The sequence below is a fragment of the Nycticebus coucang genome, chromosome 10 (genome assembly GCF_027406575.1).
Source record: "Nycticebus coucang isolate mNycCou1 chromosome 10, mNycCou1.pri, whole genome shotgun sequence".
Taxonomy (NCBI): domain Eukaryota; kingdom Metazoa; phylum Chordata; class Mammalia; order Primates; family Lorisidae; genus Nycticebus; species Nycticebus coucang.
Window position 1 is genome coordinate 18,870,672 of NC_069789.1, and position 25,853 is coordinate 18,896,524.

At 40.3% G+C, this 25,853-nt stretch overlaps 1 protein-coding gene across 7 annotated transcripts in view; it reads right to left on the reverse strand.

Annotated features, from left to right (window-relative positions):
* PCNX2 (pecanex 2) overlaps positions 1 to 25,853 on the reverse strand; it is a 380,334-nt gene that overhangs the window by 317,211 nt on the left and 37,270 nt on the right. For 5 of the 7 annotated variants that reach the window (XM_053605999.1, XM_053605997.1, XM_053605994.1 and 2 more), the window contains exons 3-8: positions 25,242 to 25,362; positions 24,528 to 24,564; positions 18,773 to 20,113; positions 13,454 to 13,601; positions 13,167 to 13,312; positions 11,035 to 11,128 (exon numbers count right to left, since the gene is read on the reverse strand). In XM_053605999.1, coding sequence (XP_053461974.1) covers positions 11,035 to 11,128; positions 13,167 to 13,312; positions 13,454 to 13,601; positions 18,773 to 20,113; positions 24,528 to 24,564; positions 25,242 to 25,362 — 1,887 coding nt within the window. The remainder of the gene's footprint in view (positions 1 to 11,034; positions 11,129 to 13,166; positions 13,313 to 13,453; positions 13,602 to 18,772; positions 20,114 to 24,527; positions 24,565 to 25,241; positions 25,363 to 25,853) is intronic. The other 2 variants (XM_053605995.1, XM_053605996.1) reach the window with 2 other exon arrangements.

Consider the following 25,853-nt stretch of genomic DNA (forward strand, 5'->3'; position numbering starts at 1 on the left):
AATCTAGAAGGTGTACAGCGCCCTCTATTGCCAACTGAAGCAAACTAAAGATTGGCTGTTGCTTAGGGTGTAACAGCAGCTGTTTCTGAGCAATCCTCTTCCTGCTAGTGCTCCCGCTAGGAAACATGATACAGAGGGAAGTGTCAAGACACGTCGCTTAATTTCTCCATCTTATTTGGCATGTTTCTGATTGTGAAATAATAAATAATATTTTCTTATGTAAGCCATTTAAATATACTATTTAAAAACCTAGGGTTTGATTCACTACTTAAATTCTTTTGGGTAAGTTCTAGAATTAAACAGAACGAGGATTAAATTATTTATCTACTACTTGTTAATACTATCTGTGACGATGTTTATCGTCGTTTTCCTGCCTGAAATCCTCCTTATAAAGTAGGCAAGATACTCTCCTCCTCACAGGGCTGGTTTTGAGAATTCAATTGAATGATGTATGTAAATACAGAATCGTGCCCCCATATTATATTGGCGCTTCATAATCGGCCTTGACTTTTTCATTTCCTTCTATTGATTTAGGACTTGACTTGCTGCTGCTTCTCATATTAAATAGCAACGTAATCCCCATGCTTTTATAGAAATGATATATTAACTCTAGTTGTCACTATTGGCAGGAATGGGAAACAGTATCTAGCTAGCCCTCAACTCACACCTAATCCTCTTTATTTTATAAAGACAGATTCAACAGCATATTGAGTTCCCTCTTAATTAATCTCTTTTACAAGAGCTGAGTATTGTAGACATGGCATGACAATGTTAAGAAAGAATCTCCTCTGAGCTTTGACTGGTGTCCTCACCAGAATCCTGTACTGTCATCTATATTATCAATGTGCATATATATGGGCTCCCCATTTGGCCAGGAGGAGATGGGTACATGTTTACAGTGAGCATATCTCAAATGCAGAAGATTTCTTTTCTTACTGAGATAAAGTTCTCCGGGGCCCTAATAGTGCAGTTACTAACATAACCCACATGCACCAGTTTGCCCACTCTGGTACCACAGAGGCTGCAATGTCCATAAGTATCACTGACACGCACAGGTGGACAGGAGTCCAATCTGTGAATAATTTCTAAGTCTATGTTCCTTGCTTGTGTCTCAGATTATTTGCTGCTTGTTCTCCCTTTTTTTCATTATAGACGGTAAGCTCCATAATCATCTAAAAAGTCTGTTTTACTAACTTAAAGCCAAAGCTTTTCCCGTATTAGCACATACAATGTGAAAGCACTAAGTTCCAAGCAACATTTCCTTCTCCTCTAAAACAGTAATGGAAATATCTCAAACCCATAGTAACTATTCTCTGAACTATAATATACGATACTTAGTACATCTGTTCTCCATTATCCTGTCCTCTGGTGAATCTCTGGTAACTTGGTTTGGTTCAGGGTTATAGCAGAAATAAATTTATTTAAACTGGATGGAGCTCCGAGCAACAGCAGAAATAATGATTAATGGTGGCAGAAATAATGATTAATGGTGGCAACTTTGAAAAGAGCTGCCACAAGAAGGTAATAAAGATGGGCCCAGGGCTAGCGTCTAGTCTGGGCCAGAGTAGTATACTTTTGTATGGTTAGAGTTGGGCCCCAAATTGGCCGTGACAACATTCTCCCCTTTTGGGTTCCCTAGGTTTTCACCTAAGCTTCCACAAGTAACCAACTTGTGGTGGAAATACACATGCTGCTTCTACATTGTGTGCTTCTTCCATTGAGGTGGAAAAAAGTTTCCTGAAACTCTTTATCTTCACCAGAGTTTAAAAATTATAACCTACTAGCTTCAGGGTGCAGGCTCCTCTGTTCAGGGAGCAGGCCCCTCTGTTCTGCCTGTCTAAACCTGTTTTTCAGGCTTACTGGGGAACATGGAAACAAGGCTCACAGAGCATGTCCTAGAAATGAGGCACAGCAACATATCTAATGTGTAGAAAATGTAAATAAACTACTACTATTTTGAAAATCATAACCTGTTACTTAGAATTTTAACAGGGATTCTTGTCTTAAAGCCAGCAAGCAACTTTTAAGTGACAGAAAATTTGCGTAAGGATCTTGAGAAAAAGGCAGGCAGGGAATAGAAGTGAGACAGGCCATGGAGATGGGACCTGACTGCCATCATGTGGCAGTGGTGGCTGTAACCCCAGGGACAGAAGCACCCACAGCAGGGCCCCCAGAGAGCAGAAGGCTTTCCAGCATCAGTCTCGCTAACCTTCCATCCTTACAACTCTGTGTCTGGATAGAGGTATAATCTCTTCTAATACATCTAAGAAAACAAAATAAAAACTAGTAGAAGGAACAGATAATAAAAGTGAAAAGCAAAACACAGAGGGCATAGAAATTTGAGGCAGCAGAAAATATTCAAAGACATTCTCTGGGTGATCGTTTGCTTCTTGAGAATCTCTACCACTTACGCATGATCAGAGGCTCCAAGAATCCCCCACCCCAAACTTTGCAAAGTTGAGGAAGCTTTAAACATGTCTTTCTATTACCCAAATTAAAAGAGAGACCATACACATGATTATAGGCATGATTACAGAGATTATAGGCATGATTTCAAATATTTGCAGAGTTGAAATTTCCAAATGACACTAGAATGGGACATAGAAATGGGCAGATGTAGTATTGAGAGAAGTTATAACATGTTACTCTACATTTTGCATATCTAATGGACACACTTAAGAAATGCACCACATTCCTGCTCAGCTATTTGTTCCAAACCAGGACTTCATGATTTCTTCTGACTAATGTAAAAACAGTCTGAACAGAGAGGGTTGCTTCTGGCAACTTTCTGCCTACTTAACTTCTTTGGGAACCTCATAGATAATAAAACATTGTGGCTTTAGAGAACTTTCCCGAAAGTTAATCCCTATAGGTAAGGGAGGTTTTACAGAGATAAGGGTCAGAGAGGCTGATAATGTCAACAAAAGAGTACAAATTCTGAGGAGGTAATAAAGATTGAGTACAGGGTTTCCGTTCACCTTTGGTGCACAAAGGGTCTAGAGATTTGACAGCAGCTTTCAAAAATAACTCTAATTTATATAAGCTGAACAGTGTCTGCTTCTGATCTTTGCTACAAAGACTCAAAAACAAATGAAAGCCAGAAATAATTCAGATAAATATTTACATTATCAACCTACTCTATTTTTCAAACAGAAACAAGTTGAGGTACTGTCTTTGGTACAAAAATCCCCAATAAAATCTTATAAACTAATTTGCCCCAGAATGACCTTCCATTCCCTAAACTGCTGTGCCTGCTCTGTGAGGAAAGGGGCCTCAGAATGAACATAAACACCAAGCCTTTCAATTAGGCTTCACTGGGGAGCAGAGGACAAGCACTTTGTGTGCATTTCTATTCGACTGCTTATGACACTGGGAACAGCAGATTAATACTGAAGCACAGTTAAAGATCTTTCACAGAAGAAAGCTCTGTTATATTACTTGATAAAATTGACAAATGAAATATAAATCTTTACTAACCAAAGAAGAGAGATTACAAGACCTACAGAGGAACAAAAGTCCACTCTACACAATGAATCCTTTGGATACAAAATGCACTTCAACTTTCTAGGCAGCTTCGCCTTCAATTCCTAGGCATACAGCCTACTTCTATTCTCTAAGCAGACAGCAACTCCAACTTTCTAGACAAATTAATTCATTCTAGCCTCTAAACTACTAAATCAATCCTATATTCTGGTAATAAAACACTGAAGTTGATTTCTCAAACTCTGGCAGTTTTTCTAAGTAGCAATTTTAAAGGCTACAATTCAGGCCACAATTTCCTCACTCTAGTTTCTGGAGAATGCTGAACTACATTAGATAATGTTACCATAGGCACCTGTTTATGGGCAGCCATTGTACAACTGGAAAATGCTGCTTATGTTTCTTTGGTAGTTGAGAAGTACACTGGTTCCCACGGTGACAGTGGGGCCAGGGAGGGAAATTTGTTTCCTCTCCTGGTTTCCTCCAGGAATCCCCAGAGAGACATGGAAATTACATTGCTAACAAGTCTCTATTCATACTTGGGAGTCAGGGATATAAAACTGTCACGTGGCAAGGAGGCTGAACAATGGCTGGGAGGAACGGCTTTCTTGTCAATAATAAGAGTCAGTGGTTTAATGGCCCAGTTGGAGACAATCTCAGCCACTGAAGTCAACTTACAGAGAAGTCTGCTTTTCCAGGATCTTCCATGGCTGTGTAGCTTAGAAACAGCCCCAGCTAGGCATCATTCCAGGTCCAAAATCAAAGTTTATGTTTATTGTGGTAGAAGAACTTAAACTTTAATGGCACCTAAAAGCCAGGGCATAATATTAAAGTACCTATTCTAAAATTACCAAAGATGCCAAGATGCTGAAACACAACAGGTTGATAGAGAAAATACAAAGTACTTAACTGACTTAAAACCACATAAAACAACTCATAAAAAGTATCCGAGGAAAGGCTTCCACCTGGAAGTCAGTGTCTTCTGTTACACAAAGGGAAATTTAGCCCCGTGCCTAACATTTATATACAAAGATAGAACAACAGCTAGCATGTACTGAGTGCCTTGTAGGGCAGGCGCTATCTTAAACATTGTATACACTATCACATTTATATTCTAAAACAACAGTGAATTAATTATAGCATTTAGCAGTTAGAAAACAAATGCCTAAGATAGGTAAGCAAGTTGCACTATGTCAAACAAAAGTAAATATCAGTAGTGAAATTAAAACCTTGATCAATCTGAGACAAAATCTGCATTCACACAGTAACGCACCAAGCCAGATGTTCCACTATATGCAGACAGAACCATTCCCTTATGAACTAGACCAGTGGTTCTCAACCTGTGGGTCACAACACCTTTGGAACAATGAAAATACATCCTGCATATCAGATATTTACAATACAATTCATAACAGTAGCAAAATTACAGTTATGAAATAGCAACAAAAATAATTTTATGGCTGGGGGTTACCACAACTTGAGGAACTATATTAAAGGGTCGCAGCATTAGGAAGGTTGAGAACCACTGAACTAGCAGAACACGGGACTAGAAAATCTAATTTGAGCCCTACCTTGATTTTCCACGTAGAGTGGTTTAAAGATCATCATTTTGCAGGTTTCTTTTTACTTTGTTTTCCCACTTATAAAAGAAGACCACATTCTACTTTCAAACATGTTGAACAAGCAAATTGTTTGTATTTCTGGTCCTCCCTACCAACAACCACCAGGCGAGGGAGATATCTGCTGAGGCCATTTGCATAATCTCACATTCATCAGGGTTATTTTGCTCTGCAGATAGGTCCCATCACTTCTGCTGCATAGAGAACAGGGCAAACACTACTCCACTCCTCCTGTTCAACTTCTGCTGCCCCTCAAATGCCCAACGAGTTTCCCAACATCCAAAATTCGAACTGGGTCCTCTTTCTCATTTCCAGTGAATAAAATTTGCTTTAATCCAACATTTATTGAACACCTACTAGTAGAGAGCTAAGTGAGGGCTGTAAAGACAAGACAGTCACACTCCCTTCTTTAGACATGTACCATCTGGAAGAAGAGATGGGAACCCTCTCCACATAAATAAAATGCCAAGGAGAATGTGATGAGGACTCTGATGGCAGCACCTTGAAGAGATGGATTTATTTTCACAGTGAAGATTGAGACGGAAAAGAAGGATGAAACACACATACTGGAACTTAGAGTTGTGACAGATGAGAATTTCAAAAGGGAGCGGCGAGCGAGTGGAGAATTTCCAAAGGCACTTCGGAGGAACCTGCAGTGGGAATCAGCTCCAGGTGACGGATGTAGCACGTGTTAACATGAAGACTGAGAGCTTGCTTCCCATCTGGAGTAACAGAGCAGAGGAGGACACCAGGCAGCCCACAGGCCACAGGCAACACCCGCAAGTTATCCGTGGTCTATGTTGTTTCCAAAAAATTAAAATCAACATTAAACAAAATAGACTTTTAGATGTAAATGTGGATTTCCTGCTCCTTGTGGAAAAATTTGGAAAACTCTGTTATCCTAGGCTTACTGAGTCAGCATGATCAGACTGATATATGCCCTCCAATTTACTGCAGTCGCCACCAGTCTCACCTGTCATTTCACACTGGACCCACTTGAACTGTCCACATTACCTGCCTTGGAGCCCTGAGCCCACTGTGCAGGTGAAGGGAGATAATTTAACATCTAGCATGGTTCCCAGTGCACACATGTTTAATAAATGGCGGCTGCAGCTACCAGCTCTACTATAGGAAAGCGACTCTTTCAGGTCCACAAACTGCCAGAGTGTCATACATGGAAACACTGGTTTGAGGTGTAATGCGCAAGTAATTTGGCTATTCTGTGGGGCACAATCCTGTCCTGCTGGCACTGCCTGACTCTGCCCAGAGGTCAGTTCCTTACAGCGGTATAAACAGCTGCAGTGACAACACTCCCTCACCCTGACGTATGCCTCCACACAGACGCACACACACCAGCATGTCCACACAGGGACTGAAATATCTAAATAAAACCAGATTGCTTGTTTTTATTCCATTTCCTGACGCTTTTCTTTCATTGGGTCTCTACTTCGATTTTCCACATAGAGTGGTTTAAAGACCATCTGTAAAGACTTTACAATACAACCAATTGAAAGATACCCAAACCATCATTATATCATAGGCTTCCACAAAGGCCAAGGCTTATTACAAATCCAGAGAAATTAGCCTCCCATGAAGGGGTGGCACAGCTTTCAGTGTTTGAGTCTGGGGAGCAGTTTGAGACTTTTGAAATATCTACCCACCATCAGCCTGCCAGACAGCAGTTTAAATGCGGAAGGTCACCTGGCTGACACAGAACGGAGCCATTCTTCCTGAGCGTGAACTGAACAGATGGCAGCACCTTGTCTGCTTTTCCAGAACTTAGCAGGGAAAAGCTTTGATGCTACACGTTTGCTGAGTAAAGTGACAGTAAGCACTGGGCATCTACCCTGCCCACGGTGTCCCTGAAAGGCCACAGCACCTCCATTACCAGTAAGAAGCACTGACTCACTCACTGCAAAGAGTTCACAGGATGGAGAACATGTTTATTTCCAAATGACGTTCTCTCAATATAACTCCAAATGTGCATTATTTTACTTTATCTCTGAAGCACTAGAAAGAGAAGAGGTGCACAGCAACCCATCTCTCTTTCCTGGAACTCTAGACCAATACTCTCTCAAGTAACAGTGAAGAAAGAAGAGGTATTCAAAGAGCTGGAACTTGGCATGTGAGGCTAGTGGACCAAGGCCTAATGTCACTAATATCACTAGTGACATTACCTAAAGTTTTCTTTAAGGGAAAAGTTGCTTTTATAAAACTTCAGCATTTTTCTTTTTTGTGAAGCTCAGTAATTAGTTCAGTTGCCATTTTTGCCAGACACAAGAGGGTCTTCAGGGATCACCTGCTGCTTTCTGCTCCTTGGCATCCACCCACTCTACTTCCAACTTCCCCTTGGAGCTTCGTCCCCACTCACTCTCAGAGGGAGCCTCCAGCCCAGCTCTGTGCATGGGAGCAAACCAAGTGCTCACCCAGACTCAGTGACTGCACTCAGGGTATGTGGCTCAGGTCACGCCAATTAAGACACACCAAGAGTTTTACTGGGCATTAAGTGAGTGAAGCATATTGTCCCTGAGAACTTGAAGGAGAGAAGACAGAGGTCTGTGGCATGGCAGTCACCTTTTGACCACCAGGATGATGTGTGTTTGAAAGCAGTATCAAAAGAGAGGAACAGGGAAGCAACAGATGCCCCCATAAAATCTCTTGATCTAGACCCTTGTGAGGTCAGACGGACCCAAAGCTTCTCAGTTACATGACCCCCAAATTCCCACTTTGATTAAACCTGTTGGACATGGGTCTCTCTCAGGTATAACAGAAAGGGGCCTATTCTGTGGACATTAAAAAAGGCACTTAAGAAATGGCCTTATATTCTGAGATTCTCCACCAAGCCTCATGTCTCATAGGAAAGCCCAGCACGAACCTTCAGCACCCTCCCAGCACAGGACCCTCCAAGTGCCCCAACTCAGCCTTACCCAAAGCCATTTCACCGGGACTGAATATACTGGGGCAGACCTAAGTCCAGGCAGCTTTGGAATAGAGGGCAAGTTAATAATAGAAGAACTCTAATCTGGAAATGAAATGCAGAGGACATGAAAGAAAGCAGGAGTTGACGGGAATTTAAGAAAGAGAGAAATTAAGGGGAGAAAGCAGGTTAAGGGGAAGTTTTCGGTGAGGCATGGTCTAAGGAACTGAAGCTTACTGAGAGCCCTGAAAGCTCTCTCCCTGACTCCAACTCACACGTTGTGTAGTTTTAGTTTTGAAGGCTTAATATATGGCCTTATTTTAAACGGCATTATGGGAAAACGCAATTAAATTACTTATACCAAAGGGAAAAGTAAAGTACATTTCTCGGGGGGGGGGGGCACCAAAAGAAACAAAAAATTCTGTATACTTTGTGATAAAATAAGAGGTTTCTAGGCCAGGCGCAGTGGCTCACACCTGTAATCCTAGCACTCCAGGAGGCCGAGGTGGGTGGATTGCCCTAAGTACACAGGTTTGAGACCAGCCTGAGCCAGAAGGAGACCCCACCTCTAAAAATAGCCTGATGTTATCCTTCAGAAAAAATAAAAAATAAAAATAAAAATAGCCAGATGTTGTGGTGGGAACCTGTAGTCTCAGCTGTGAGTTGATACCACGGCACTCTACCAAGGGTGACACAGTGAGATTCTGTCTCAAAAAAAAGAGGTTTCTATTTGATTTAAATTCAGCTTAGAAATACTTCAACCTACAGCAGAGAGTTTCAGAAAAATATGATACTTTTCAAAGCTGCGGTCTTATGCAATTAAATGTTTTGTCTGAACCTCCATATGTAATATAAAATACATACTTTGTCTGACCACCTCCTTAAAATGGCCTAATTTTCACAGACTGGACAGGACATGCACCACATGTACTCAATGGAAGTTCCTTATGTTGACAACCTCAGCATGTTGACCAGTTTCTCACAATCTCTTGGGAGGTCAACTTACAGAGGTTCTACTGTATTTCTACTTGGCTGCCTCATAGAGCAGAGGCATGGTGTGGAGACAGAAGCCATCCTGGACAACTGAACTTATGAAACCATCATAACAGCATGTCCTGAAGTCCCAGCCAAGACGCAAATGGTGGGAATGGAAGCAGATGGAGCCCTGTAAACCAGCTAAGACACTGAATGCTACCTTAAGCATGGGTGATCTTGCCCCTCAGGGCACATTTGGCAATGGTGGGGACATTTTTGGCTATCACAAATCAGAGTTGTTACTGGCATCTGATGGTAAAGGCCAGGGATGCTATTAAACACTCCACAATACATAAAACAGCACCCCACACACAGCAAAGAATTATATAGCCCAGGATATCAATAATTCCTAGGTTGAGAAACTCTGCAGAACCTTCTCTGAAGGAGACAGAGGAGTGGCCAGCAAACACATGAAAAAATGCTCATCATCCCTAACCATCAGAGAAATGCAAATCAAAACCACCCTGAGATATCACCAGTGAGAATGGCCCACATCACAAAGTCCCAAAGCTGTGGGTGCTGGTGTGGCTGCGGAAAGAAGAGACACTTTTACACTGTTGGTGGAATTGCAAACTAATACAGCCTCTTTGGAAAGAAGTATAGAGAACCCTCAAAGAGCTGAAAGTAAACCTTCCATTTAGTCCTGCAATCCCATTACTAGGTATCTACCCAAAAGAAATAAAATCATTTTCCCATAAGAACATTTGTACTGGAATGTTTATTACTGGTCAATTCACAATCATCTAGAAGTGTAGTCTGTCAACCCAAGTGCTCTTCAGCCCATGAATGGATTAATAAACATCTGTATATGTACACCATGGAATACTATTCAGCCATTAAAAAGACGGAGATTTTATATCTTTTGTATTAACTTGGATGGAGCTGAAGAACTCCTTAGTATCATAAGAATGGAAAATCAAGTATCCAATGTACACAATACTAATATGAAACCAGTAGATGAACAATTGTACACCCACATGAGAGAAAAATACAATTAAATTCAAGGTGGGGAGAAGGGAGAAAGAAAAGGGAAGAGGGGAGGAGGAAGGGGGATTGGTGAGCTCTCACCTAATGGAGACAATGTAAGGTGTATACAGCACACCCCTAGGTGTAAGGACCAAAACAGCCTTTATTCCAGGCACACGGGGGGCTCCTCCTAAATTCCCCACACATCCCCAGGAAGGAGAATTTAAACTTGGGAAGAAATGCAGGGCCACAGAATCTGAAATTAAGGCTCCTATAACTTTTCAAGACACTCCAGTCACACTATGAAAGTCTTCCCTAAACCCTCAAATATACATACACTTCTAAAGAATGTACAAGAGAAATTTACTTCCACCCTTATAGCAAACGACTGAGACATGACCACATGTGGATTATCCGATCACAAAGAATCTTGAAGCCCAGGACAAATGATGAAATCGGTCTGCCACTGACAAGACTTACAGCTTGCTCAATGCACCATTAATTGGTATAGGTTCCAGATGTGCAAGCCAATTTAATATCAGCTTAATGAAATATGAATATAATTGAGAAAGTTATTCAATGCATTCTGAAGAAAAATAGAAAATATGTTCGGATTATCTACCTGTAAAACAGTTTGCCTAAAAATAGAAAATATGTTCGGATCATCTACCTGTAAAGCAGTTTGCCTTCATTACTGTGAATGAACTAGCCACACTTCTAGCCCACCCCTTGGGACAAATTTAATAATGTGCTTGAAAACTGCATCATCGTCTTTCTTGAGAGGAATATTATGTTTGCATTTTTACCTACAAGCTATTCATTTTTGGAGGTAGTGGCAATGAAAATGGTTCAATTTATTTTTCATTATTCTACAATGTCAGTGTTTCTTTTTCTTTTAGGCAAAACTGCCTGCACATTTCTTCTGCACCAGGATCCTCACTTCATTTTCATTCAGACTAAGTTGTGTAATCCCCAGAAATACAACAGCCCCAAACCTGAAAACAAAGCTGTACTCACCGAGCCTGAAAGACACAGTCATAATTTAATGGAGGATGTTGTAAAGGGCCTTCTTTCTCATTTCCAGACTTTAAATAACAGGATCTAATTTCCCCTGTAAAATCATGAAATTTCAGTAAAGAATATTACACATTACTTGTATGCAAACATTTCAGCTTATGATTTTTCCATGTTAAAAGGACTGTTTTAACATGAATTATTGAAAACCTAGGTCCATTCTTCACAATTCTCTACAAAATGTGCATTGTGAGAACTTGAAGGGGGCCTGAAAGAAACTTGATTAAGAAAATTCTCTTTGGGGCGGCGCCTGTGGCTCAGTGAGTAGGGCGCCGGCCCCATATGCTGAGGGTGGCGGGTTCAAACCCAGCCCCGGCCAAACTGCAACAAAAAAATAGCCGGGCGTTGTGGCGGGCGCCTGTAGTCCCAGCTGCTTGGGAGGCTGAGGCAAGAGAATCGCATAAGCCCAAGAGTTAGAGGTTGCTGTGAGCCGTGTGACGCCACGGCACTCTACCCGAGGGCGGTACAGTGAGACTCTGTCTCTACAAAAAAAAAAAATTAAAAAAAAAGAAAAAAGAAAATTCTCTTTGACATGCCACCCTGATAATATACTTAGGTAAGTTTTGACTCATTCATTACTTAATTGTTCTTGATTGATTGTATTTGTATCATCCCTTAGTTCACTTTTTATATATTCTCTTCATGTGTCAGAATAACCTGTGTTAGGCTACAACTGGGTGTGGTTTTGTGCATCATCTATGAGTATTATGTGCAGAAAGAAGCTTATTAAACATGCAGTTTTGATGGGTGGACCACAGGGGACCATCCCTACCTCTAAATATGCAGATGATCAAGTGCCATAGCACGCTGACTGATGTGTCAGCCTGTTAATGAGGGAAGGCAGGGGATGGAATTAATTTGCACAGTTAGCTCTATTGCCCTGGTTCAGGGTATTGAGGTGTGAAAATCAGTTCCCTTTCTAATGCAAACGGTCTCTGCTCAGAAGAATAATTCTTAGAAGTACCTTCTTCAGGTAACACAGGAAGTATAATTAGCCTTGTCTATTGTGAGAAGCTGGAGGTTGCTCTCAACTCAAAGGTATATTTCACCAAGAGAAACTGTAACAGCAACCACAGCCCTTCTGGAGGCTTTGATATACACGCTAATGCATTCTGAAACATTTCTGCTAATGCACTTATTAACTATATAAACTCCTGAAGTCCAGACAAGACAACCACATAATTTATTATCCAAACCAGGATCCTTTTGAGAGAAAAATAAGAAGTATGACCCATCCTAGAAAAAACTAGAACCTATATCCCTTATCTTTGGAACTTTGAACTTGCCACTTAGTATCACATCCAAACCAGGATCCTTCTGAGAGAAAAATAAGAAGTATGACCCATCCCAGAAAAAACTAGAACTTATATCCCTTATCTTTGGAACTTTGAACTTGCCACTTAGTATCTATGTACACTATTTTAAATCCTTTTCATAATAAGGCATTGAAAAAATACATGAAGGTCAGATTTTTCGACTTCAATTTCAATTTGTTGGATTTCAATATATCCAACAAATATTTCCTGGGTACAGGGCATGGCCCTCTTTAAGTTTAGAATTGTGAGGGGGAAATGCCATTAATTATTATGAGTAGATACATAATTAACAAGCTATAATACTATCAAAGAAGGAAAAAGACAGAGTGTTAAGAGAACAAAAACAGTAGATGAACCTGATTAAGTTTGAGGAGCCCAGGAAAAGTTTTTCTGAAAAGCTAATCTGAGGGCGGCGCCTATGGCTCAAGGAGTAGGGCGCCGGTCCCATATGCCAGAGGTGGCGGGTTCAAACCTAGCCTCGGCCAAAAACAAACAAAAAAAAAAAGAAAAGCTAATCTGAGAACTAAAACCTGAATGATAAATTGCACATTGCAGAACTGAGGGATGGGGGAAGACAGAATATGCAAAGGTCCTGCTGCAGTTAAGGAGCACTCTGTTCTAAAACCATTACGTGGGAAATCACAGGACTAAGTCTTCCTGTTGTAAAGTCTAGTTCTCCGGCTAACAGACCAGGCCAAATCCCGAGGAAGCTGCCAGATTCCTCATTCCCGCTCATTAGCAAAGTCTCTGGAGACTCACCATGTTCATCAAGGAAGACGTGCATGGCATCCACAGACATCTCCTCTTGCACAGATGTTTCAGGCCCACTGATGACTTGCAAGACAGAACTGTCTTGTTGGGAAGTTACTCTGTAGATAATTTGTCTTTGTCTATTGCCCTGGAAACTTAACACATATGAAAGTTTCAAAAAAACAATTAGGAGTTCCTCCTTATCTTTAATAAAGCATGAAAAGAAGCAGCCGGTAGATGAGGCTGTCTCATGCTTTATACCCAAGTGAAGCTAAATAAGTAGAAGTTATCCTTACAAGGCAGGAGTCCTGGCAGGTTGAATGAACACAGGACTAGTACCAGTGTGGTCTTGACTTTGTAAGTCTGGTTTTCTTTGCTTGAAATTTTGTCCAATGGGCTTTTCACTTTCCAGAATTTCTTCCTTTTTCTCCTGGGAACAATTACCTGAAAAACATTGCTTTATGTGTTAAGATAATATTAAATTAAAAGATTAACATGAAAGCTCTTGGAAAAGTAACAAAAACTGTAACAAGAATAAAAAGAAAATCTAAATAGCTCCTCTGAATGCAAAATGCTTTTAAGTAAGTTTTCATTTCATTAATTATGAAAGTGAATATGTGTTTGACCCATGTTATTCAAGTATCTACAAATACCAATACTTTACATATAGATTTAGGGACTCCCTTAAAATAACTCAGTGACCACAAACTTACCAGGCTGAAAAATACCCATTTGGAGTACACAGGCCTGAAAGACTCATAATTCATCAATGAACAGCCTCAGATGGAAAAACAAAAAGTATATGAACAAACCCGGCTATTTTGGAGCAAGTTCTCATTTACCTTTTTTAAATCTTATCAGTCTTTTTTCCCCCACTTACTCTCCAAATCTAAATTTTCAAGCTACTGGTAGAATTGGTCACTTCCTAAAGTAGTAGCTTATTGCTTTTTTAGAATCCTCTTCGAACAACAGACCAAAGTAAGTGTCCTAGCTTATACCATGCAAAGTGGAACACATCCCTGAGGGTCAGCCTTTCCTTTTCTGTGAACATAGTCTGACAGCCATTTTTAAGGTAAAAGGACCACTGTATTAACCTGACCTCTTCCGAGTAAACTGTGTAGGATCTAAAGCTCATCAGCCTGATCCTGAAAGAACAGGACGGAGTGGTTTGAACCTACAGGCCCTTTGAGACACACCATTAAGAAAGCCCATCAAGATCTGCCTAAGTCTTTGGAAAGTGAAATTACGTTAGTTGGGGGAGGAGAGTAATAAAACACAGCATTGCAGGGTATATAACAAAGGCTTTCATTCTTAGACTTCAAGAAATGAGAGGAACATTGCTCAGTTCTATGTGAGTCCTGAAGATAAACATTTCCAGCACATCTGTGAAACTACCATAAGAATTTCTTTGGTATGAAAACGTTTGCATTTCATTTGACAGCTTGTCAAGATAGATGTTTTCACAGTTTTCAAAAAACACATTTATAAGAAAGTGCTATCATAACAAATAGCTTTAGCCAGTGATCATGTCTCATAAACCACAGAGAGGCACCTCACACAGCCCTCCTCCTCTGCACCGCACACACTCGAGAGTTCATGTGTTCATATTTTTTCATCATGTCTTATTTTTCTTAAAGGAGAACTGAGAACATTACGTAAGTCTAACATATGGCTGTTTTTTTCCTTTAAAAACACATTTATACGAATTTTTCTATTTATAAAAACAAGTCAAGAGTCATTGCAGGTAATTTCAAACTAGACAAAAGAAAAAATTTTAAATCACTCCTTATCCTGCTTTCTGACTTTATCACTGTAGCCAATTTGATATATATCACACCAGTCTTTTGTCTTCTAGAAGGACACACGTATTTTATACAAAAATGAAATCATAATGTCATTAGTCTACATTATCCCAGAATAGTAGTAATATAACATTACATTGATAGAGTATAATTCATTTAAATGGACTCCTATTTTTGCAAATGTAAGTCATTTCATTTCTATATTATAGTTAATTGTTCAATAAGTATGCCTACATATATTCATGATTTTCTTAGAAATTTCTAGAAGGGACTGAATATACAAATGGACAATGGCCAGATAATATACATAAACAAAAAACCCTGACCAACAATCTGAAGCAAGCCACCAAGGAAACCAAGCCATAAACCATTATCCATAGTACCCAGCCCGAGGAATCATCATACTATGTGTAAGTGAGGACTGCAGGAAGTCAGACCACTATTTCAAGCAAACAATCCAGGAAGTCAAATAATAAGCCCTGAGATCATTAGTCCCAAATCTCCAGAACTTGAATCATAACTGAGAGCTTCCCTAACCGCCAGAACTTGATTCATAATGGATAGCTTCTCTAATTTCCTGGACTTGATTCATAACGAACAGCTTCCCTAATTTTTAGCCCTGCTACCAACCAAAGAAAGCCCAGTATGGCTTCCTACCCAACCAAGCACATGTGAGCCACTTGTAGTCAGCCACCTCCAGCTTCTCTGTGCCAATAACCTGCAGTCAGGGAACACCAAAGTCTTCCTTTTTTTCCATTCTGCCTGCCTTTAATCTCTGTGAAAACCGAATGATGGTGTCTAAATCCCTTGCTATAGCAAGCTGTGAATAATAGACTTTGCTTGTTGTCATTTGGGAAATCTTCATTTATTTCCACAAAGTAAAATAAAGCTATATCAAGCAAACAAACACCCAATAAACATGGTTTTAAAGGACTTTGGTGAAAAGTGTGGTTTTTCATAGCCTTAAATTTTAGGATATTCCTAAGACCTGAGGGTAATTCTAGAGCCCTTTGTGGAGAGAGCCTGAGCTGGAAATAAGAGTCCTTTGTGAGAACTGGGAAATCACGTATCTTCCTCCAGTCATACATCCAAGCTCAAGCACTGTCCTACGATCCAGCAGGAGAAAAATTAGAGAACATCCCCTAGGCTACTAATATCATTAAACACTGCCCTGTTGGTTTATAAATACACTCCCAAATTGGGCTTAAAATAAATTCTTTAGTGAAAGAGAACAAAAAGATATTACCAATCTCAAACACATGCATCTGTGGTGAATCAATTCATCACAAAAAAACAGTCTTATTTGCTACCTTTGGTGTTGAGGTCCTTCTAAGAGCTAAAAGACTTATTGCGGTCCTTCTCTTTCCTTCTTCAAATAAAAAACTCTGTTCCTTCCTGAAGGTGGCACCCAATCCACTCCGATTTCTCACTCCCTCCTGTGCCTCCACATTCCTGACAACCACGTCTCTTCTTCCTTGTGATACCTCACAGCACTCACATCTCCCTGTGCCCCCTCGACTGAAAAAATTAAGAGGAGCAGAAATTCAAGGAGACAAACCAAATAAATTTTCCATATAGCTTCAGTTAAAAATAAAAGACTGAAATTGATCAAATAGCAAGATTTTTCACTTATTTTCTTTTTTAAATTTTTTTCACATTTTTCTGAGTAAATCTCTAACAAATTGCTATTTATGCTTTCTAGAAGAAACTGACTCAAATGGATTTTGCGAACTGTCCAGCCTCACTCAGCTGGCACTGCAGAATCAAACTCTGGCCCTGGGCTATCTGGTTCCAGCACCAATGCTCTGTCCACTGGACATACTGCTTCAGGGAAAATCCTTTGTCCTCTGGATTACTACTTTCCAATACAGCCGCACATAACCATTTCCAGTATTTAACAGCTGTGTACGGCTAGTGGTTATCATACTGGATGGAATATGTCCATCAATGCAGAAAATTCTACTGGACAGTGCTGGGTCTAGAGGTATGAATATCTACATTGAACTGATAATCAGCATGCAAATCTTACACCAACTAGGCCGGGCACAGTAGCTCACACCTATAATCCTAGCACTCTGGGAGGCCAAGGTGGGAGCATCCCTTGAGTTCAGGAATTGGAGACCAGCCTAAGCAAGAGCAGACCCCATCTCTACCAAAAACAGCTGGGCATGCTCACGGGCACCTGTAGTCCTAGCCATCAGGAGGCTGACAGAGAAGGATCACTTGAGCCTAGGAGTCTGAAAGTGCAATGAGCTAGGATGACTATACTCTACCCAGAGCAACAAGCAAGACCCTGTTTCAAAAAAATATACATTTAACTGGGTCAGAGTGAATTCCTCAGAACTACAAATATGTGGGTTGACAAACCCCTGGCTATCCTAGAGAGCAGAGGAACAATCCTAGCACTAAAAAATACTACCATCTACAGCCAAGAACATGAGCTACTATGTGCAACCATGACTTCCAGTAGGCAATCCTACCATATAGACACTACCTTAACATAGATACATAGCAAAACGATGTGCTCAAAAATCACTAAAACACAGAAATTTAAAGCTAAAAAATTTTATAAAGTAACTTTACTTTATAAAGTAAATTAAGTACTTAATTTTATCAAGTAACATTATCTTGTTGATGAAGAAGATATTGTTAATGAAAAGATATTAAGTAAACGGAAAATAAATACACCTTCACTTCATGTAGGAAATATTAGCTTAAGTTTTTTGACAAGGGCTCTAGAATAAGACTGCCTGGAATCATACCTCAATTCTGATACTTCCTGAGCTTACTCCACTAACTTGGGAAAGCTGATGAAAATCTACAAGCCTTGTCTGCAGAACAGGAATGCTAAGAGTTATCTACAGCTTAAGGCTATAAGGTTCAAGGAGGAGTGAGTTAATACGTGGGTAACTATAGTTTATCATTCAAACTGGGGACACTTCTGAAAGAGAAAGTCAGTGTTTTTAATAATGATGTTGGCAAAACAAGTGCAAATGAGAACACTTCCGGGCAAACCATGAGTTACAGTCACTTAGTGAGTACATTTAAAGTACTTAGGACACTACATCGCATGAATTAAGAGCTGTAGAAGTGTTTATTATTACTATGTATACAACATAGGGTCACTGGGGAATTCTGTATTTTATTTTTATTTATTTATTTATTTATTTGAGACTCTGTCTCCCTCTGTCGCCCTGGGTAGAGTGCTGTGGCATGATAGCTCACAGCAACTTCACAGCAACTCTTGGGCTTAAAAGATTCTCTTGCTTTAGCCTCCCAAGTAGCTGGACTACAGGTGGCCGCCAACAAGGCTCGGCTATTTTTTGGTTGTACTTATCGTTTTGCCGGCCCGGGCTGCATTCGAACTCGCCAGCTCTGGTGTATGTGGCTGGTGCCCTAGCCACTGAGCTACAGGGGCCGAGCCAAAATTCCGTATTTTATAATGGAACTCAGCTGGAAAAGTAGATTTACTTGTATAACACAAATTTGCTTTATGATCATCTTTCCCAAAATGCATCTATTCTATAAAGGAAGAGACATCTACTGCAAGTACTTTTCCCTATAGTAAAATTTAATTGCTTATTTCTCTGGAAATAAATATTCTTGCCTCCTAGGGAAGCCAAAAACTCATTCTAATGCCTTAAGTTCCCTGGAAGAGTAAGGCAATACATGTACATGTGTGCTCATCAGAGAGCTTAGTATTGATACATTCAGCAAATATCAACAAAGCCAAGCAACAAAAACGATCGCCCAAGAGTTGTCCCACTACTTGCACATTCAAATCAGGAAAGGCAAATGATAGAGATACATTGCCTTCTGTGTAGTCTTCAGAACAGACAGTTCTGTTCCGTGGAGTCGCACCTGGGAGAAGCCCCCCTTCTTGGTTCTGCCCTGCTGACCCAGTCAGCTGCTCAGCTGCCACCACCTTGGAAGTATTAATTGATTCCAACAGGGAGACAAATTCCAAGAAGTTGGACTCGTGTGGTATTTGCCCTTCCTTAGCCTCTAGGTCAGATTTGGAAGTTGGCATTGTTTTCTCTTTATCATTAATAATTTCTGTGGAACTTTTACTCAAGAAGACATCTGTCCCACTATCTACACTGAGTACCCGGGCATGTCTCTTTTCATGGCTGTTCTTACAAGACGATGGGTCAAGGTTAGCCTGGCCTTCCTTCCCCGCCTCAGACTCAGAGGCCACAGGAGGTGTGAGTGGGGGTGCTGTTGCCCAGGAAGGATTGCGGTCCTTGGCGGCACATTCCACCTCCCCAGATGTGTAGTAGCCAGGACTGCACTGACTAGAAGACACCTCTGCTTGCAGCCTCTCTGAAGCCCTTCCACTCCCTCCGCCTTCAGGACACGTCGTGCTTCCTCCCCCATCCTCGGACAGCTGAAGGGTAATCACAGGGATTCTGGTCTGCTTAGTGTTTGGAGGGCTGGCCACCCCTGGGGTAGCTGGCTCGGCATCAGACTTTAGGCCAGTCCTCTCGGTGCCAATCACCTTCAGGTGGAGGGAGCTTTCCAAGTCTGTCATGGAGTCTGCAGTACTGCTCATGGTGATGACAATTTTAATGGGTTCATGCAGACTCAGGGGGTCTCCAGGCTGAGAAGTATCAATGAGCGTCACAGCCACCTCACTATCTGAGTAGTCCACTTCCTGGTGCAAGGGTAGGCACCCCTGACCAGAAGTGCCCACCAGCTCTTCCGCAGGTCTGATCATGACAGTGTGACACTGCGGGCAGCTGCTGCTCAGACTGTCCTGAGGTGACCTGCTTTGTAACTGTTCCCGTATGGAGCACAGACGACAACTGGCAGGTTCTGGAATCAGGACTGAATTCTCACTCCCCCACGGCTGGAAAGAAACATCTGTTTCTATTAAGTCGTACTGAGACAAAGACAGGTGGGGCAATTTCTTCAAGGGTCCCTTATCCACTAAGCCACCCTCAGATCTGTGGCGCACAGGAGGCTGCCCCTTTCTCCTTCTTTCTGTCCCTTTGTCATTGATGAGAGTTTCTGTGGCAGTTGGTTTCACTGGTATTGCTGACTTGGGTGTGGCTTCCAGCGTGCACACCTGAGAAGCAGGTAAGCTTTCCCTTTTGATACCAGGTGAGGTAGATGACTCTGGCGCTATGGGTTGGTCTTCTGACAGAATGACACCTGAAGTAAACAACAAATGACAACTTTATAAGCATCCAGAATAGATGAATAATATCTCAGAGCAAGACCTAATAATAATAAAACTAAAAACACCACCAGCCACAAATGAGATTGAATGCTTATTTTTTAAAATATTACATCCATACAAAATTCTTCCCAAAATATCTATATTTAAAATCATAACTGAGGTCAGACACAGTGGCTCACACTTATAAAGCTAGGACTTTGGGAAGCTAAGGCAGGAGGATCACTTGAGGCCAGCAGTTTAAGACCACGCTGGGCAATATAGTGAGATCCCCATCTCCACAATAAATAAATTAATTGATTGATTTAATTAATTTAAATAATGACAGACTTTTAGCTTGTGCTGTGTTGTGGCCTTGGGAGGTGGACTCAAAATTCTTAATTACACAGCTAAGGTAAACAAGAAAGTGTGGTATTGGCAGACAAATAGACAAGGAGATTAAAAGAATAGAATTCAGAGTCCAAATTTTAACTGGCAGCCAGTTTTCAACAAGGTTGCTAGGTCAAATTAATGAGACAGAAATAATCTTTTTAACAAATGGTACTAGATCAACTGGTAAACACATACAAAAGAATGAAGTTGTACCCCCACTTCACACCATATATGAAAACTAACTCAAAATAGACCTAAATATAAAAGCTAAAGCTATAAAAACGCTTAGAAGAAAACACAGGAATTTATCTTTAAGACCCCAGATTCAGTAATGGTTGCTGATCTAGGACAACATAGGCCCAAGCAACAAAGGGGGGATAATAGATAAATGAGACACTGGAGCACCCAGATAAATGAATAAAGTATTATCAGAGCTACGGAGAGAGATAATCACAATATAATAATTGCTGGAGACCGCAAAATGCTACTTTCAGCATTGGACAGATCACCCAGCCAGAAAATCAGCAAAGAAACATTGGACTTAACCTCAACTACAGACCAAATGGACCTAACAGATATTTACAAACATTTCATCCAATAGCTGCACAATACACATTCTTCTCCTTAGCTCTTAGATCATTCTTAAGGATAGACCAGAGGAGGGACAAAAAAAAAAAAAAGTCTTAAAGAATTCATAAAAATTGAAATCAGACAATGTATATTTTCTGACCACAATTGAATAAAACCAGAAACCAGTAAGAAGAGGACTAGGAAGGCTAGGACACATGGGAATTAAGCACTATGCTCCTGAACGACCAGTGAGGCAATGAAGAGATTAAGAAGGAAATTTAAAAGAATTTTCTAAACAGAGGCAAAGGAAAACACTACATATCAAAACCTATGAGATACAGCAAAAAGCAGCAACAAGAAGAAAGTTTATAGTGGTAAGTGCTACATCAAAAAGTAGAAAAGCTTCAAATACACAACCTGACGATGCAGCACCATGACCTCAACAAACAAGAGCAAGCCAAACCCCAAATCAGTAGAGGAAACAGCAGAAATAAGTGAAATTAGAACCAAAAATAAATAACTACAAAAGACAGACAAAGCTAAAAGTTGGTTTTCTGAGAAGATAAACAAAATTGACACACTTTTAGCCAGACTAAGAAAAAAAAGACTTAACTAAATAACATCAGAGATGAAACAGGAGACATTACAACTGATACTGCAGAAATTCAAAGGACCATTAGAGACTACTAGGAGCAGCTACAAACCAGTAAGAAGATGGAGAAGATGCAGATAATTCCTAGACACATAAAATTAAATGAGGATGTAATCCAAAACTGGAATAACAAATAACAGGTAATGAGATAGAAGTGGTAATAAAAAGTCTCCCATTGGGCAGCGCCTGTGGCTCAAAGGAGTAGGGCGCCAGCCCCATATGCTGGAGGTGGCAGGTTCAAACCCAGCCCCGGTCAAAAAATGTAAAAAAAAAAATAAGTCTCGCATCAAAGAAAAGCCCAGGACACACTGGCTTCACTGCTGAATTCTACTAAGCTTTCAAAGAGGAATTAATACCAATCCTACTTAAACTATTCCAAAAAACCATGGAAGAGGGGATATCCTCCAACTCATTCTATGAGACCTGTATGACCCTAATACCAAACCCAAAGACACAACAAAAAAGTATAGGCCACATCTCTGATGAATATAGGTACAAAAAGACTTCCATAAAATATTAGCAAACTGAATTCCATCATGATCAAGTGTGCTTCATCCCAGGGCTACAAGGATGGTTCAACATACACAAGTCAATCAATCAATGGAATAAAGTACAAAAACCCTGTGATCAAGTCAACTGATGCTGAAAAAGCATTCAATAAAATCCAAATCCCTTCATGATAATAACTCTCAAAAAAAAAAAATCACATATATAAGTGAACTTACACCAACACAACAAAAGCCATATATGATAGACCCACAGTGCGTGGGGAAAAACTGCAAGCATGTCCTCCAAGATCTGAAACAAGACAAGGATGCACACTTTCACCAGTTACTCAACAAGGTATGTACTGAATACCTATGGAGAACAATCAGACAAGAAAAAGAAATGAAGGGCATCCAAATCAGAAAGGAAGATGTCAAAGTGTCCCTCTATGCAGGCAAAATGGTCTCCTATCCAGAAAAAAACAAAAGACTACACACACTCACACACACAAACATATAAAACACATTCAGTAAAGATGCAAGATACAAAATCAGTTCACGAAAATCAGTAGCATTTTTATGCCAACAGGAAACAATCTGAAAAAAAAAAAAATAAGAAAGTTGGGTGGTGCCTGTGGCTCAAAGGAGTAGGGTGGATTCAAAAACAGCCCCAGTCAAAAAAATAAAAAGAAAGAAAGAAAAGAAATCCCATGTACAAGAGTTACAAATAAAATAGGGAATAAACTTAACCAAAGAAATGAAAGATCTTCATAATGGAAACTATAAAACATCAATGAAAGAAATTGAATAGGAGACAAAAAAAAATGGAAACATACTCCATGCTCATGAATTAGAAGAATCAATATTGTTAAAATGTCCATAGTACCCAAAGAAATTTACAGATACAATGCAAATTCTCCTCAAAATATCAATGACATTCTTCACAAAAATAGAAAAACAAAATCTAAAATGTATAGAGAATCATGAAAGACCCAGAATAGTCAAAAGCACCCTAGCAAAAAGGAAACTGGTGGAATCGCATGACGGGACTTCAAATCATATTACAGAGCTGTAGGAACCAAAACAGCATGGTACTGGCAAAAAAACAGACACACAAACTAACGGAACAAAACAGAAAACCCAGAAATAAATCCACACATCTATCGTTAACAAGGGTGCCAAGAACATACATTGTGGAAAGCACAGTCTCTTCAATAAATGGTGCTGGGAAAACCAGACACCCATATGCAGAAGAATGAAAGGAGACCCTCATCTCTCACCACAGACAAAAGTCAAATCAGAGCGGATCAAAGACTCACGTCTTAGACCTGAAACTACAAAACAAACTGCTAAAAGAAAACATTGATGAAATGCATTGGGTCATTGGTCTGGACAATGATTTCTTGATTAATACCCCAAACCACAGGCAACCAAAGCAAAATCAGGACAAACAGGATCATATCAAGCTGAAAAGCTTCCACACAGCAAAGGAAACAATCAGCAAAGACAACCAACCCCAGAGAATGGGAGATAATATCTGCAATCTTCCCATCTGACAAGGGAGAAATAACTGTAATATGTATGGAGTTTCAACAATTCAACAGGACAAATTTCAAATAATCCAATCAAAATGAGCAAGGGAGGCTGGGCGCAGTGGCTCACACCTGTAATCCTAGCACTCTGGGAGGCCGAGGTGGGTAGATTGCTTGATCTCACGAGTTTGGGACTTGCCCCAGCAAAAGTAAGGCCCTGTGTCTACTAAAAAATAGGAAAAAAATGAGGAAAGAGGATTGCTTCAGCAGAATAGTTGTAGGTTGCTGTGAGCTATGACCCCACAGCACTCTACCCAGAGCAACAGCTTGAGACTGTGTCTCAAAAAAAAAAAAAAAGTAGAGAAAAAAATGGGCAAGGGATCTGAATAGGCATTTCTCAAAAGAAGACATACAAATGGCCATTAGTCATTAGAGAAATGTGAATCAAAACTATAGTGAGGTATCATCTCACCCCAATTAAAATGGCTTTTTTTGAGACAGAGTCTCACTTTGTCACTCATCCTAAGTAGAGTGCTGTAGCATCATAACTCATACGATCAATAAAATATCACAATTTGGTTGTAAATTTGATACAGAAATTCTGATGTGAAAAAATTGTTTCTTAACTCTTAATTTTAATTTTTTTCACATCAGAATTTGTGTATCAAATTCAGGTCTTATTTTCAATTAATTTACTGGCAGTATGCTTTAGAAAAATATTTTTCACTTCACTGGTGATAACACTATGTTAAATTATTAAACGATGATAACACTTTACCTTTGAGATCTTCTACTGTTTCCTGTTCTGGCAACTCCTAAACAAATAACAAAACAAAAATCAATGTATCATTTAGTTCACTGCACATTTCCAGGCAATCAGCAGTCACTGATCGGGAGACACTATTTTTCTTAAGTTTCTGTGAAATAGGGAGCAGGAAAGGATATGAACATATACATGACTGCAAACATTCAACCAAGACAACTGTACTGAGTCAAAGGGGGAGTGCTAATTAAAAAACTAAAAGGTGAAGGAATAAGGCACTAATTATTCTATAGTGAATAAAGCCCAATAAAGTTAATCTGGGAAAAAGGGCAATATACTGACTTTCCAAAGACAAGTGTAATGGAGGGTGGAAAGCAGCGGAGAGGAGATGTTGATTCCAGGTGGGAAGCAGCACAAAGACAATGACAGAAGTGAGAAGCAGCAAGGTCTGCACAGAGTCGCCCTGACCAGTGTGCTCAGCTCAGCAGGCGTGGGAGGATGGGAGCAAATGGCAGAGAGGCCAGTAGGTATGCTTTGAACACGACTGGGCATTCTGTTATGGTCACAAGTACATCTTTCAGGACCTTCCCACAGCCTCAGATGCGATATTTCACAAGCACAAGGAAATAATTATAGCTTGAAAACTATAATCACTGAACACTCCCATTCTAGCTGGGATTAACACTAAAATAACATGACAAGAGTAAAACAGGAAAAAAGACTACTAACCAACAGCGTGGAAGAGTGATGAGAGTTTGGGCTCTGTCCTCTAGAGCTGCAGCGGAGGGGAGGTGTGGAGAGGTTCCGACTGCCCTCTTCCTTTTTGCCATTTTGAATCTGCGTGTTACTGCTAACCCAACATGGGAGAAACAGAAGACCATGGTATTATCAAATTAGAACCACACTTCTTTAGTATTAAGCCCCAAACTGTTTTTTCCTAGAGTCATATTCCTTATATACTAATCTTATTTTTAAGAGAGTAATAAATGTTACTTTAAAATTATAAGACATGCTTTTTTAAGGACCTACAAGAAATAATAAAAGAGGAATGATAAGGATTCAAGGATGCTTAAAAGTTACTCCTTTTTTTCTGTTTGAGACAGAGTCTCACGCTGTCATCTGGGCTAGAGTGCATCGGCGTTTTCACAGATCATAGCAACCTCAAACTCCTGGGCAAGTGATCCTCCTGCCTCATCCTCCCAAGTAGCTGGGAGTATAGGCACAAAGCCCCCCGCCCTGCTAATTTTTCTGTTTTTTTGCAAAGACGGGTCTTGCTATGTTGCTGAGGCTGATCTCAAACTCCTGGCCTCAAATGATTCTCCCAACTCAACCTCCCAAAGT